The sequence below is a fragment of the Oncorhynchus masou genome, chromosome 30 (genome assembly GCF_036934945.1).
Source record: "Oncorhynchus masou masou isolate Uvic2021 chromosome 30, UVic_Omas_1.1, whole genome shotgun sequence".
Classification (NCBI taxonomy): Eukaryota; Metazoa; Chordata; class Actinopteri; order Salmoniformes; family Salmonidae; genus Oncorhynchus; species Oncorhynchus masou.
This window is the reverse complement of record NC_088241.1, coordinates 9,723,214-9,737,678: the sequence shown is the minus strand read 5'-3', so window position 1 is coordinate 9,737,678 and position 14,465 is coordinate 9,723,214. Positions and strand designations below refer to the sequence as shown.

At 41.4% G+C, this 14,465-nt stretch overlaps 2 protein-coding genes across 5 annotated transcripts in view; one reads left to right on the top strand and one right to left on the bottom strand.

The window, feature by feature from the left end:
• Window positions 1-11,310, bottom strand: part of st14 (ST14 transmembrane serine protease matriptase) — a 31,744-nt gene extending 20,434 nt beyond the window's left edge. Inside the window, exons 1-2 of one of the 3 annotated variants that reach the window (XM_064947894.1) lie at window positions 10,957-11,310; window positions 2,708-2,892 (exon numbers count right to left, since the gene is read on the bottom strand). Coding sequence is in view for 1 of the 3 variants with exons in the window: in XM_064947893.1 (XP_064803965.1) it covers window positions 10,957-10,983 (27 nt within the window). In the remaining 2 variants the exon portion in view is untranslated. Of the gene's footprint in view, window positions 1-2,012; window positions 2,094-2,707; window positions 2,893-10,956 lie in introns of those variants that run through there. The other 2 variants (XM_064947893.1, XM_064947895.1) reach the window with 2 other exon arrangements.
• Window positions 11,311-12,518: 1,208 nt separating this feature from the next.
• The window catches only part of LOC135522021 (amyloid beta precursor like protein 1-like), an 82,544-nt gene continuing 80,597 nt past the window's right edge, over window positions 12,519-14,465 (top strand). The window contains exon 1 of one of the 2 annotated variants that reach the window (XM_064947891.1): window positions 12,519-12,772. In XM_064947891.1, coding sequence (XP_064803963.1) covers window positions 12,707-12,772 — 66 coding nt within the window. In that variant the 5' untranslated portion in view covers window positions 12,519-12,706. The remainder of the gene's footprint in view (window positions 12,773-14,465) is intronic. The other variant, XM_064947890.1, reaches the window with a different exon arrangement.

The following is a 14,465-nucleotide window of genomic DNA, read 5'->3' as shown; positions in this document are numbered from 1 at the left end:
GGAGAGACCTGAAAATAGCTGTGCAGCAACACAACAACACCCTCCCCCTCCAAACTTGACAGAGCTTGAGAGGATCTGCAGAGAAGAATGGGAGAAACTCCAAGGCTGTAATCACTGCCAAAGGTGAATCAAGAAAAAACTGACTTAAGGGTCTGAATACTTATGTAAATGTGTTGGGTATTGATTGATGTGGGAAAACATTTTTTTTTTTAATACATTTTAGAATGAGGCTGTATCCTAAACAAATGCATAAAAAGTCTAGGGGTCTGACTACTTTCCGAAGGCACTGTGTATACACTTTATTCTATTCTACTGTATTTTAGTCAATGCCACACTGACATTGCTCATACTAATATATATATATATATATATATTTATTTTTTTAAATTGCATTATTTTACTTTTAGATGTCTTTGTATTGTTGTGAATTGTTATATATTACTGCACTGTTGGAGTTAGGAACACAAGCATAAACATCTGTTAAATATGTGTATGTGACCATTCAAATTTGAATTGATGTCATATTGACTTGTGTGCATATAATGACTCTCCATATCACAGCCCTCTCCCTACAGTACGATGGGTAAGTTCAGCGCTACCTGGAGCATAGGCTAAGATCTATGTGCCCTGCCCTGGGTCCAGGGTGTGTCCGAGTCCTCTTGCACACGCAGAAGACAGAGAGCGATTACAGAACAGATAGTAATCACCGCACACAATTGCATCTGCGCCTGTGGCCCAGTGTGGAGAAGGACCCGATCCACCATTAGGGACAGGAAAATCGCTTCGGTATTAAATCAATTTGTCAGAAGTGCCGCCCCTTAAGATGGGGGCTCAATTACACTGGTCTAGATGATAACTCATCGCAATTAAAGGCCATTCTTACGATGCTCGGCTCTCACACATGCCTCCTAAATGGGAATTTCTAACAGCAATCATGGTCTGGAATTAAGGGAATCATTAGGGATGGGGTCAGTGAGCGCTCGGGGGTCGCTCTCTCCATCAGTCACCCTGATCACAGCCTAATAAAACCATTACATGCTTTTCGTCATATCCTGTCTCCATCTCTCTGCCCCCAAACAAAAATACTACTCCCTCCAGTTAGATCCATTTGTAAACTGTGCTGGTTGTCTTTGCAACTACAGGCCTCAGTAGTGTCCTATGGTTACACAGGAAATGGTGTTGAATGCAGTGGGCACATACATACAGAACAGAAGAAAACTCATCAAAAACACTGCAAAAGCCTATCACAGTATTACACCACAAAAAGTCAAATACAGAGGCTTCAGAAAGTATTCACACCCCAAACTTATTCCACATGGTTGTGTTACAGCTTGATTTCAACATTGACTACATACATTTGTCTGACCCATCTACACACAAGACCCCATAATGACAAAATGATTTTCAAAATTTTCAAATTTATGAAAACGAAAAACAAATATTGAATTTACATAAGTATTCAAACCCCTGAGTCAATACATATTAGAATCCCCTTTGGCAGCAGGTATAGCTGTGAGTCTTTCAAAATTGCTTGTAGAACATTGAACATTGCTAGACAACCATTTAAGTCTTGCCATAGTTTTAACTTAAATCTGCTTGAAAATCTAACTCGGCCACTCACCCATAACACGACATAACACCACTATGTTTGAAAATCTGGCGAGTGGTACTCAGTAATGTGTTGTATTGGATTTGCCCCCAACATAGCACTTTGTATTCAGTACAAAAAGTGAATTGCTTTGCAACATTTTTTGCAGTATTACTTTAGTGCCTTGTTGCGAACAGGATGCATGTTTAGGAATAATTTTATTCTGTACAGGCTTCATTCTTAGTCATTCTCAGTCATTTAGGTTAGTATTGTGGAGTAACTACAATGTTGATCCATCCCCAGTTGTTTCCTATCACAGCAATTAAACTCTATAACTGTTTTAAAGTCACCATTGGTCTCACGGCTTTGAGATAGAGCCTGAAAAACAGCTTCTCGGTCCCAGCTTTGTGGCACCTGTACTGACCTCGGCTTCTGGATGGTAGCAGGGTGAACAGGCAGTGGCTCGGGTGGTTGATGTCCTTGATGATCTTTTTGGCCTTCCTGTGGCATCGGATGCTGTAGGTGTCCTGGAGGGCAAGTAGTTTTCCCCTGGTGATGCGTTGTGCAGACCACACCACCCTCTGGAGAGCCCTGTGGTAGTGGGCGCTGCAGTTGCCGTACCAGGCAGTGATACAGCCCGACAGGATGCTCACAATTGTGTATCTGTAAAAGTTTGTGAGGGTTTTAGGTGGTAAGCCAAAATTTCTTCAGCCTCCTGAGGTTGAAGAGGCTGTTGCGCCTTCTTCACCACACTGTCTGTGTTGGTGGACCATTTCAGTTTGTCAGTGATGTGTACACCGAGGAACTTATAACTTTGGTTGGGGGTTGCTCCCTCTGCTGTTTCCTGAAGTTCACAATAATCTCCATTGTTTTGCTGACGTTGAGTGAGGTTATTTTCCTGACACCACAATCCGGGAGCACTCACCTCCTCCCTGTAGGCTGTCTCATTGTTATTGGTAATCAAGTCTACTACTGTTGTGTCATCTGCAAACTTGATGATTGAGTTGGAGGAGTGCATAGTCACGCAGTCATGGGTGAACAGGGAGTACAGGAGGGGGCTGAACACACAACCTTGTGGGACCCAGTGTTGAGGATCAGCGAAGTGGAGATGTTTCCTACCTTCACCACCTGGGGACGGCCCGTCAAAGTCCAGGACCCAATTGCACAGGGTGGGGTTGAGACCCAGGGCTTCAAGCTTAATGATGAGCTTGGAGGGTACTAACAGAATTCTTACATAGGTATTCCTCTTGTCCAGATGGGATAAAGCAGTGTGCAGTGTGATGGCGATTGCATCGTCTGTGGACCTATTGGGGCAGTAAAGCAAATTGAACGGTGTCTAGGGAGACAGATAAGGTGGAAGTCATATTCCTAAACTTTAGGTTTGCGTCAACAAAGGGGTTGAATACCTATTGACTCAGGACACTTCAGCTTTTAATTTCTTATTTATTAGTAAACATTTCTAAAAACATAATTCTACTTATTGTGTATAGTGCCAGTGACAAAAAAATCTAAGAGTAATCCATTTTAAATTCATGCTGTAAAACAATTTTTCTTTTTGAAAAACTCAAAGGGTGTGAATACTTTCTGAAGGCACGGTACGTGACCACTACAAGCATGAGGGGACATCTGGAAAGCTAATGGCATTAACTAAACAATAAGGTATAGTAGAACTGCTAGGCATACAGTAAGGTAGCAGCATATTAGTCAAACCAGTTAGACTGATGGGTAATGAGGTGTTCTGTACTGAGAGGTGTGGTCCAGAGAAATAGCTAACAATGACAATCTCCTTTTCACACACAACCGTTTGTAATGTAAACATACATATATGCATCCTCTGTGTTTTTCATATTGTATAGTACACATTACAAGATGTGGCTTTCGAGAGTGGGAATGAAAGTTAAACCAAATCAATGAGTAGTCTGATTTGGCCTACACAATATAACTAAGCAGAGCAACTGCACTTTAGACAGGCATTCCATCTGTTTAAACATTAACCAGGACTCTGAATGGTTATTTAAACCCTCAATCATTATCTATGTAGCATCTTTCCAATGTCAGCTCCACCAGAACTTTAGAAACCTGTTGGTTGAAATATCTCATCAGCCTAAAACTACATGACAAATACATTGTGAGAAAGTGACGAGCGCTAGATCTGAAATGACTGAAAATTCACAAATGAAGTGATCTATTTCTGAAAGTGTAATGCATTTGTGAAATCATATTTTATGTAAATTTCACATCAAAATGACTACACTAACCTTCTCAGGCTAGTAACATTAACTTAAATTGAAAATGTAGTGTTCTAATAAAGTCATGATATAGCTATGCTTGTTTATGATAATGAGCATCCTAATAGTCCATGTTATTATGTTATGGAACTTTGACCATATAATAACCCATAACATTAAATTACAGATAAGTGGTAGAAAATGGTCATGACAAGTGTCAGGTTATTTTGTTCTAGTACAATAACATCACCACATTGTGATGAGTTAGTGTGAATTCTCTCTCCCTGGACACCATGTGGAACTGACCTGAAGTTGTTACTAGGTGACTGGATTAACTTAATAACCAACCTGCTCTACTGGCCATGTGTGAGAGACTACAGTAGGCAGGGTTAACGGGCCATTCCACAGGACAGTCAAGAGATAAGACCGCAGACTGTCGGAGACTCCCTTGTTGAATTCCTACCTGGGTGTCTCCGTACTGCTCACTTCCACTCTGACCCACACCTTTCACTCTGATCTGACCGAAACAGCCACATTCTTCCACAATCACACCCCACTGCGGACACTGATCCTGTCTGGAAAAGGACCGGTCACACTGACCTCACCTGACCCTCAGCTCAATCTTGGGATCCTAAGATCAGAATATTGCTGTTGTGCCCTTACATTTGGGGATCCACCTTGTTTATGGATGTAACGCATCTCCACATGTACAAATAGATCTTCTGTGAACAATATGCATTACTGGCCAGAACAGAGTTGGTGGTGGTTATGTTTCTAGAAAACCTCTCTTCAAGTGCAATTTAAAACGGGCAATCTGCAGTTCAAACAATAACAAAGTGGGTACCGTGCCACTGTTATTGTAAAAGGCTGAGGTATGAGGCAGGAGAAAAATATCCACTCTCAAATCCATTATATCAAAATTGTTAAATCTAAAATGTTGAGACTATACGGTGTTTGTTTACGCTTACAAACAATAGCGCACTAAAACAATAGCACTAAAACAAGCTTACATTTGGGGCTCTGATGGGTACGACAGTTGAACTAAGCTCATAAGGCATTTATAAGTTATATTCTTCCAGAATTATTAGGTGTACAATGAGTACACCTTCCACCACCGCCCGCAATTTAGCTAGCCAAAATTAACAACATCTTTACAAACTCTGAGTGAAGGAATTTCTCTATTATAAATACTCACTCACTGTTATACACCACGAGACACGCCAAAGGTCTCTTCACAGTCCTGAACAGACTATGGAAGGCACACAGGACTACATAGAGCCATAACTACACGGAACTCTATTCCAAATCAAGTAACTTACGCAAGCTGTAAAATCAGACTTAAAAATGGATCAAAATGCACCTTAAGGAACAACTGGGACTGTGAAGACACACACACACACACGTACACATGGTTCTTGTGTTGTAGATATGTGGTAGTAGAGTAGTGGCCTGAGGGGACACAATGTTTATCTGTTGTGAAATTTTATGTAATGTTTTTTAATTGTATAAAACTGCCTTAATTTGGATGGACACCAGGAAAAGAAGCTGCTGGCATAATAAATACAAATACTCAAGAGGATTCACACAGGAAATCCTAAATTGGTAACTGAGGAAATGACAAAGCCCAAATCAGGACTATGACATCATTCCCCGATACTAGGGTGGATAACAGAGTGCCTTCAGAAAGTATTCATAACCCTTGACTTATTCCAAATTGTGTTGTGTTACAGCCTGAATTCAAAACGGAGTACATTTATTCAAAAATGAATTCAATACCCCATAATGACAAAGTGAGTGTGGTGTCAGGAAAATAACCTCACTCAATGTAAAAAACAACAAAGGCGATGGTAGTGGTCTTCAGGAAAGAGCAGAGGGAGAACCCCCCAACCATATTAACGGGACAGCAGTGGAGAAGGTGGAAAGTTAAGTTCCTCGGCATATACATCACTGACAAACTGAAATGGTCCACCCACACAGACAGCGTGGTGAAGGCGGAACAGCGCCTCTTCAACCTCAGGAGGTGGAAGGAATTTCGCTTGTCACCAAAAACACTCAAACTTTTACAGATGCACAATCGAGAGCATCCTGTCGGGCTGTACCACCGCCTGGTACGGCAACTGCTCCGCCCACAACTGCAAGGCTCTCCAGAGGGTAGTGCGGTCTGGCCAAAGCATCACCGGGACAAACTACCTGCCCTCCAGGACACCTACAGCACCCGATGTTATAGGAAGGCCAAAAAGACCACCAAGGATAACAACCACCCGAGCCACTGCCTGTTTATCCCCGCTGCCATCCCGAAGGCAAAGTCAGTACATGTGAATCAAAGGTGGGACCAAGAGACTGAAAAACAGCTTCTATGTCAAGGCCATCAGACTTTAACAGCCATCACTAACAGAGTGGCTGCTGCCAACATATATATAGTGAGGCAAAAAAGTATTTAGTCAGCCACCAATTGTGCAAGTTCTCCCACTTAAAAAGATGAGGCCTGTAATTTTCATCATAGGTACACTTCAACTATGACAGACAAAATGAGAAAAACAAATCCAGAAAATCACATTGTAGGATTTTTAATGAATTTATTTGCAAATTATGGTGGAAAATAAGTATTTGGTCACCTACAAACGAGCAAGATTTCTGGCTCTCACAGATCTGTAACTTCTTCTTTAAGAGGCTCCTCTGTCCTCCACTCGTTACCTGTATTAATGGCACCTGTTTGAACTAGTTATCAGTATAAAAGACACCCGTCCACAACCTCAAACAGTCACACTCCAAACTCCACTATGGCCAAGACCAAAGAGCTGTCAAAGGACACCAGAAACAAAATTGTAGAACTGCACCAGGCTGGGAAGACTGAATCTGCAATAGGTAAGCAGCTAGGTTTGAAGAAATCAACTGTGGGAGCAATTATTAGGAAATGGAAGACATACAAGACCACTGATAATCTCCCTCGTTCTGGGGCTCCATGCAAGATCTAACCCCGTGGGGTCAAAATGATCACAAGAACGGTGAGCAAAAATCCCAGAACCACACGGGGGGACCTAGTGAATGACCTGCAGAGAGCTGGGACCAAAGTAACAAAGCCTACCATCAGTAACACACTACGCCGCCAGGGACTCAAACCCTGCAGTGCCAGACGTGTCCCCCTGCTTAAGCCAGTACATGTCCAGGCCCATCTGAAGTTTGCTAGAGAGCATTTGGATGATCCAGAAGAAGATTGGGAGAATTTCATCTGACCATATGACACCAAAATAGAACTTTTTGGTAAAAACTCAACTCGTCAAGTTTGGAGGACAAAGAATGCTGAGTTGCATCCAAAGAACACCATACCTACTGTGAAGCATGGGGTGGAAACATCATGCTTTGGGGCTGTTTTTCTTCAAAGGGACCAGGACGACTGATCCGTGTAAAGGAAAGAATGAATGGGACTGTGTATCATGAGATTGAGTGAAAACCTCCTTCCATCAGCAAGGGCATTGAAGATGAAACATGGATGGGTCTTCCAGCATGACAATGATCCCAAACACACCGCCCGGGCAATGAAGGAGTAGCTTCGTAAGAAGTATTTCAAGGTCCTGGAGTGGCCTAGCCAGTCTCCAGATCTCAACCCATAGAACATTTTTGGAGGGAGTTGAAAGTCTGTGTTGCCCAGCAACAGCCCCAAATCATCACTGCTCTAGAGGAGATCTGCATGGAGGAATGGGCCAAAATACCAGCAACAGTGTGTGAAAACCTTGCCAAACGTTTTCTGTAAGTCTTCACCTCTGTCATTGCCAACAAAGGGTATATAACAAAATATTGAGATAAGTATTTGGTCAATAACAAAAGTTTATTTTCCACCATAATTTGCAAATACATTCATAAAAAAAATCCTACAAAGTGATTTTCTGGATTTTTTTCCCCTAATTTTGTCTGTCATAGTTGAAGAGTACCTATGATGCAAATTACAGGCCTCTCATCTTTTTAAGTGGGAGAACTTGCACAATTGGTGGCTGACTAAATACATTTTTGCCCCATACATAAAAAGATACACTATTTATTTTAAAAAGTAGGTGAACACCACTTTAAACATTTGTGAATTTTGATATTCCAGCAACACTGCTGACAGCTGTATAAAATTTAGCACACTGTCATGCAATCTCCATAGACAAACATTGGCAGTAGAATGCCCTTACTGAAGAGCTCAGTGACTTTCAACATGGCACCGTCATAGGATGCCACCTTTCTAACAAGCCAGTTGGTCAAATTTCTGCCCTGCTAGAGCTGCCTCGTTCAACTGTAAGTCCTGTTATTGCGGCAGGGTAGCCTAGTGGTTAGAGCGTTGGACTAGTAACCGAAAGGTTGCAAGTTCGAATCCCGAGCTGACAAGGTACAAATCTGTCCTTCTTGCCCCTGAACAGGCAGTTAACCCACTGTTCCTAGGCCGTCATTGAAAATAAGAATTTGTTCTTAACTGACTTTCCTAGTAAAATAAAGGTAAAAAAAAAATAAAAAAATGTGAAGTGGAAATGTCTAGCAGCAGAACTGGCTCAGCTGTGAAGTGGTATGCCACAAGTTCACAGAAGGGGAAGCTCGTAGCCTGTAAAAATTGTCTGTCCTCGGTTGCAAAACTCACTACCGAGTTCCAAACTGCCTCTTGAAGCAACATAAGCACAATAACTGTTCGTCGGAAGCTTTATGAAAAGGGTTGCCATGGCTGAGCAGTCGGCTGGAGTGGTGTAAAGCTCACCGCCAATGGAGTTCGGCGCAGTGGAAACACGTTCTCTGGAATGATATATCACACTTCACCATCTGGCAGTCTGACAAATTAATCTGGGTTTGGTGGATGCCAGGAGAACGCTATCTGCCCCAATTTATAGTGCCAACTTTAAAGTTTGGTGGAGGAGGAATAATGGTCTGGGGCTGTTTTTCATGGTTCAGGCTAGGCCCCTTGGTTCCAGTGAAGGGAAATCGTAACACTACAGCACACAATGAAATTCTAGATGATTATGTGCTTCCAACTTTGCGGCAACAGTCTGGAGAAGGCCCTTTCCTGTTTCAGCATGACAATGCCACCGTGCACAAAGCAAGGTCCATACAGAAATGGTTTGTCGAGATCGGTGTGGAAGAACTTGACTGGCCTGCACAGAGCCCTGACCTCAACCTTACTTTTGGGATGAATTAGAACGCCCACTGTAAGCCAGGCCTAATCGCCCAACATCCGCTCCCAATCTCACTAATGCTTGTGGCTGAATGGAAGCAAGTCCACGCAGCAATTTTCCAACATCTAGTGGAATGTCTTCCCAGAAAAGTAGAAGCTGTTATAGCAGCCTCCATATTAATGCCCATGATTTTGGAATGAGATGTTCAACAAGCAGGTGTCCACATACTTTTGGTCAGGCAGTGTACATGTTCATCAGGGAACTGCTCTTAACGACACTTGTGGAAGCAAAGGAATATTTTCCTTTATACACAACTAATGAAAAGCTACTGCATTTACTAATTTACTGTGTAACCTGGAAACATATCAATGACAACCAGGATATCTGTGTGGACATCTCCATGACCCAATTCTACAGACAATACTTAATCCAGCTCTTCTATGTGTAGCTAATATTTAACTAAAGACCTATGGTGACAGAGTTTTAACTATCATTTCTGTATTAGTTACAGGAAACCTAGAGACAGTCCAAGAACTATGACAATGCATACTGTACAAACCAGGAAAACTATGACTACATTCCTGAGCATGAATTAACTGCACAAGCACCCATCTCATCAGGACACTCAGGGAAGACAGACCACATTATTCAGTATACCAGCAAGTATTCAGAATTGTTGTTCCTTTCCCTTACAAATATGATATCTATTTCAGGTCCCTAAAAAGTGCATGTTCTTTCAGGACTCCAACCTCCTGTTTGCATTTCATTTTTGACTGAGCTCAAAACTATGTAGCATTTCTCAACCCTCACTTTTTAATCAACATGACTATGTACGTGTATAAACATCAAAGCCAACATTTAGAATAATATCAAAATGTATAGTGTGTGAAAGAGGTATACCATAGAGGAACCTACCTTCCCCCCCCTCTCTAAACTCTGTGCAGCGACTAACTTTCTTCTCAGTAGTCTTCCTCTGTGGGTGAGCAGCAGCGAGGCTGGAGGGGGATCAAGTCAAGACAAGTCTAGGATCCACAGGGTATCAGAATACCTGGAAGTTGGGGCAGGGCAGCACTGTCTGGGCTGGGAGTGGGGACTCAATACTGTGTACTGTTATCAGGGGGCCGGTGCCTGCCCTTAGTACAGCAGGGACATGTCATTAGTTTGTGATCACTGAACACTGCAGGTATATGAAATCAATATGGCCACCCTGACCAGTGATGGAGAGATCGAGTGCACAGAGCTGACATATTAGAGTGATGTGACTTATACCATGAATTGATACCTTTACACGTGTCATTTGTGTCTCTTATCAAAGTGTTTACGGTCTTTAAATTAACATAAGGTTAATATCCAGACAGTCAAGATGGGGAGGGTCGCTGCTAACTAGTCTGCAGGTGTTTCATTCATGCTATCTAGGGCTCATCTGGGAAAACAGATGTAATTCTCAATGTGACTTCCCTGTTTAAATAAAGGATATTTTAAAATAACATATCCTATCCTGTGTTTCTTCCTCCAACACAATTTTTGCTTAAGTTATTCAAAAGACATCGCATTCAAACAAATCTAATTTTTATTTTAAAATGATTTAACCTTTATTTAAAATGTAATTATGCCCATCCATCTTCAAATTATATGATCATGAATAATTACCCTACATAAAAATTAACTATACAAGTTTAAAATTAACTGGGATAACCTGAAGGCCAGTGAGAAAGCAACGTACTTCCTTGAAGTGTTTACTTGTGGTATGTTGTCACTAAAAGTAGGTTTGCCTATATGGCGGAGTTTGACAGGTGGACCTTACAGAAACATGATGGTGACTGGAATTAAACGTTATGCATTTGTCTGTGAAATAGAATTTCAAATGAAGTTTCTAACAATACAAATGTGAAAATGCAAAAGTGACAGCAATGGCGCATGCGCGACTTGGTTACATCGTTGTTCCGACATTTCTAATTTGTTTGGTTTACACAACATTTCCACAAAAACAAAAAAAACTTACCTCGTATTCAAATCTTGCGGAATTCATGTTCTTCAATTGCTTCAGCGTTAAATCTAGTTGGTAGAAAGTTCTATCAAACAAAACTATTTAGACACTTTAAATGCACGGGACTATAGTCCTCTCTCCCTGGTGTCCAATAAGTTTCAAATCAACGCGTGAGGGAGATAATTCAAATGTTGATCAAAAGTAGTAACGGTCCCTTTGGTAAATTCCTTCAATGACTCAAATCCTGTGGTTAAAAGGTGTGAAAACTGTATGGTTGTCGTGGCTGAGGTGTTTGTTTTAGTCAACAATTGCACACCTTGAAACTGACCCTTTCCATCCACATCCACGACATTTAGCCACGCCCACACCTGGTGCAGCCTTGTAAAATGGCCAGAACGCCAGGTGAGATCAGGAAGTTGCGATTTTACAGAGCATTTAAATTAGAAGTAGTTTGTGTAAACAGGTGCGGTTCTGTTATATCAGCTCTATATGAATGTAGGCTAAAAACAAATATATCTTCTCGATAGCAACATTTTATAACAAATAGGTCTATATCACATCTTCATAACACTGCTATGCTTTATCTTGGCCAGGTCGCAGTTGCAAATGAGAACTTGTTCTCAACTAGCCGACCTGGTTAAATAAAGGTGAAAAAAATAAACAAAATAACGCTGAGAAAAATATTGTGTAGCAGTAGAAAAATCGCCAATACGGTATTGAAGTGATTGAAGACACTGATAGCCCTCATGTAGAGAACGAGGCCATTAGCTTACCTTGTGTGCCACCTATTGACCAAATACAGTATTTGGATTGGAATGTTTTTATCTTTCGTATGATGAATGACTGGGTCCATTGCTGAATGCTTGGGCCAGGAACTATTTTTTGGACCCGACCGACCATACTTAAAACGTAAAACACACCGCAATTCAATCAAACACGCACTATGGAAAAAACACCAACGTTTCGTGCATTTTTTTTAAATCGGCCTGTGATCAATTACATCATTGTGAATTGGAAGGTTATTGTGTTTTTAGGGTGCGTTCTTCTTTTTCTTCTTTGATGAGGTTTAACGGCGGTTGCCATCCAATAAATATTGCATTACCGTACTTACTAGACTGGAGTATAACTCCCTTATAGGTTGCTAAAAAATAATAAAATAAAACAATACCCTACCTAAAAATAAAATAAATACCATACTCCACTATTTAAATCTATTTAGTCCTACTTCAGGCCAACGGCCTGAAAGGGTGGGACACCCCCACTTAACACACCATGTAACTCTTCCGAAGTCAAATCTCCCAATCCCAACTCGGACATTTCAAAGTTGCCTAGTTCCGACTAGCACATGAACGCAGCCTTTTTCAGAACTGCTGTAACTGAATTCGTGACGCATATTATGAAACGCTCAGGCAGTTTCATAGATCGACCATTTTCTATCCACTGCCTGCACTTCCCATTCATATCCATTGGGTGTCTCCCTCTACCAAATCAAACCGCAGTTAATCTAAAAATGTTGGCGCTTTGAGGAAAGTCCATGGTACAATACAAGCTCGTAGATGGGCGTTGAGAGCCAGGCTACAGCCACATAATAGTCTGGACTGCGATTGGAGAGAGCAAGTGCGCACGGACGCAGACGCAGGAGATATCGGAGGCAGGCACCGAACAGAACAGAGCTCATCATAGTATCTGATTTAACTGTATTTGGGAATCAATTCAGATTATAAAGAAAAAACGTTCCAATTGAGAAACGGAAGAAGGAGTGAAAATGGGACATATAGTGTTACCCATTTTGATGGCCGTATTGTCCCATTGCATGTGGGGAAATGTCGAGGTAAGCCCCAATAGTAGTATCTTTCATGTCTATGATAAACACATTGTTGCTTTATATTTGTTGTATAAACATGCTTTTGCTCGAAGTGGTGTTGTAAATGTTCATATCTATATCACTCATGTCATGAATATCAATTCGTATCCTTTTTGCTGACGCGCACCGTTATCTTGGACAGATTTAATTAGCAAATGAATGCGCACACAGACTGTCAGATGATAAATGACACGTCAACAAGAAGGAACGCTCAGTAACCTACCTACGCAGAATAAATGCTATTGTCCAATTAGCAAATTTGTATTATTGAAATACAGAAGATATCTGTAGACATTTGGTCATGCCAACTAAGTATTCAAGCCAATACATTTATTTTGTATTAGGCTATTGTATGTCAGCCTCTCCCCATGGTTTTAGTGAGCAGGAGAGAGAGACCACCTGGGATCTACCCTTGATAAACAAAGAGATACATGTACTGAACGTCTTCATAGCCTGGGGTGGGGTCATTGTTTTTTGTTGGTTTTTATTCTGGTCTAATTGAAAAAAAAATGAAGAATGCAATGTAACATCTAATTTGTTAGTATCATATCAGTAGGCCAGTCAATAGACTGGTATATGCTATTATAGGCCTGCAAGTCTATCGAAATAATGCACAATCAAGTGCTGTTTGAACATCACAGAGCCATGAATGTAATGGTGGCCTTATACCATCAGTATAGAAGGTAGGGGGCTGTAGAGGAGCCCCAATGGCTGCCTGCTTGCTTTGTCATGATGCCCATGCTAGGAATGCTGAATGAGAGAACGCAGTAGGCCTTTCCCGGCTGCCTACAGAGAGAGAGTAGCGCCACACCTGTTATTTTAATGAAAGTGTACAGTCTTCTCTAGGCTATGTCTTGAATCTGGGACTTGCATCGGATGCATAAGATTTATCTGCAGTGGAGGCCTGTGCTTGAACCTTTATTGCGCCACTGTGAATCCAGGGGAAAGAGAGAGAAATTCTGTATTGACTGTGAAATGTGGTGCTTTTCATCTTACACCCTTGTTTATTTTTTTAATGAGTGCAAATGATCTTTCTGTAAGCCTACACCTTAGCCTCCTGCTTTGATATGGGGTCATCTTTGATCTAAGTTTGATCCGACTACATGTTGTATAGCAGGATGTAGAATGAACTAAGGCTGAGGCCTGAGCCACTACTAATCTCCATCTTGTCACTGCACTGAATGAAGAAAAAAATGCAAATGGCTGTTCTCAGGTCAGCTCAGCAGGCTCTATCTCACCATGCTTCATGTGTTGTAGATAAGAGTCTCTGACAGACAGACTGTTCTGGGGCCAGATCAATGTAATGACCAGGCAGCCATCAGTCATTCTGCCCTCCCACCATATAGCTATCACTGACAGCAGACTTTAATGAGATCTACCACTGCATAGCACTGCACTCTCCAGACTATAACTCTTCCATTTCCCCCATGGATCACTAGAATAGACCCAATTATTTTAGTTTCCCAAACTCAAAATCATGACGTTTTGAATTGTTAGTACCTTGCTGTGTTTCTTGAATGGGGTAATTTATTTTTTATTCTACCGTTTTACCTTTTTATATAACGGCTCGTGTATCTCAAAGTGCTAACACTTAGACATAACATTTAACCCCGTCCACAGAGGATCAAATCACTCTCTTGGCTAATTGGGAAACCATAGC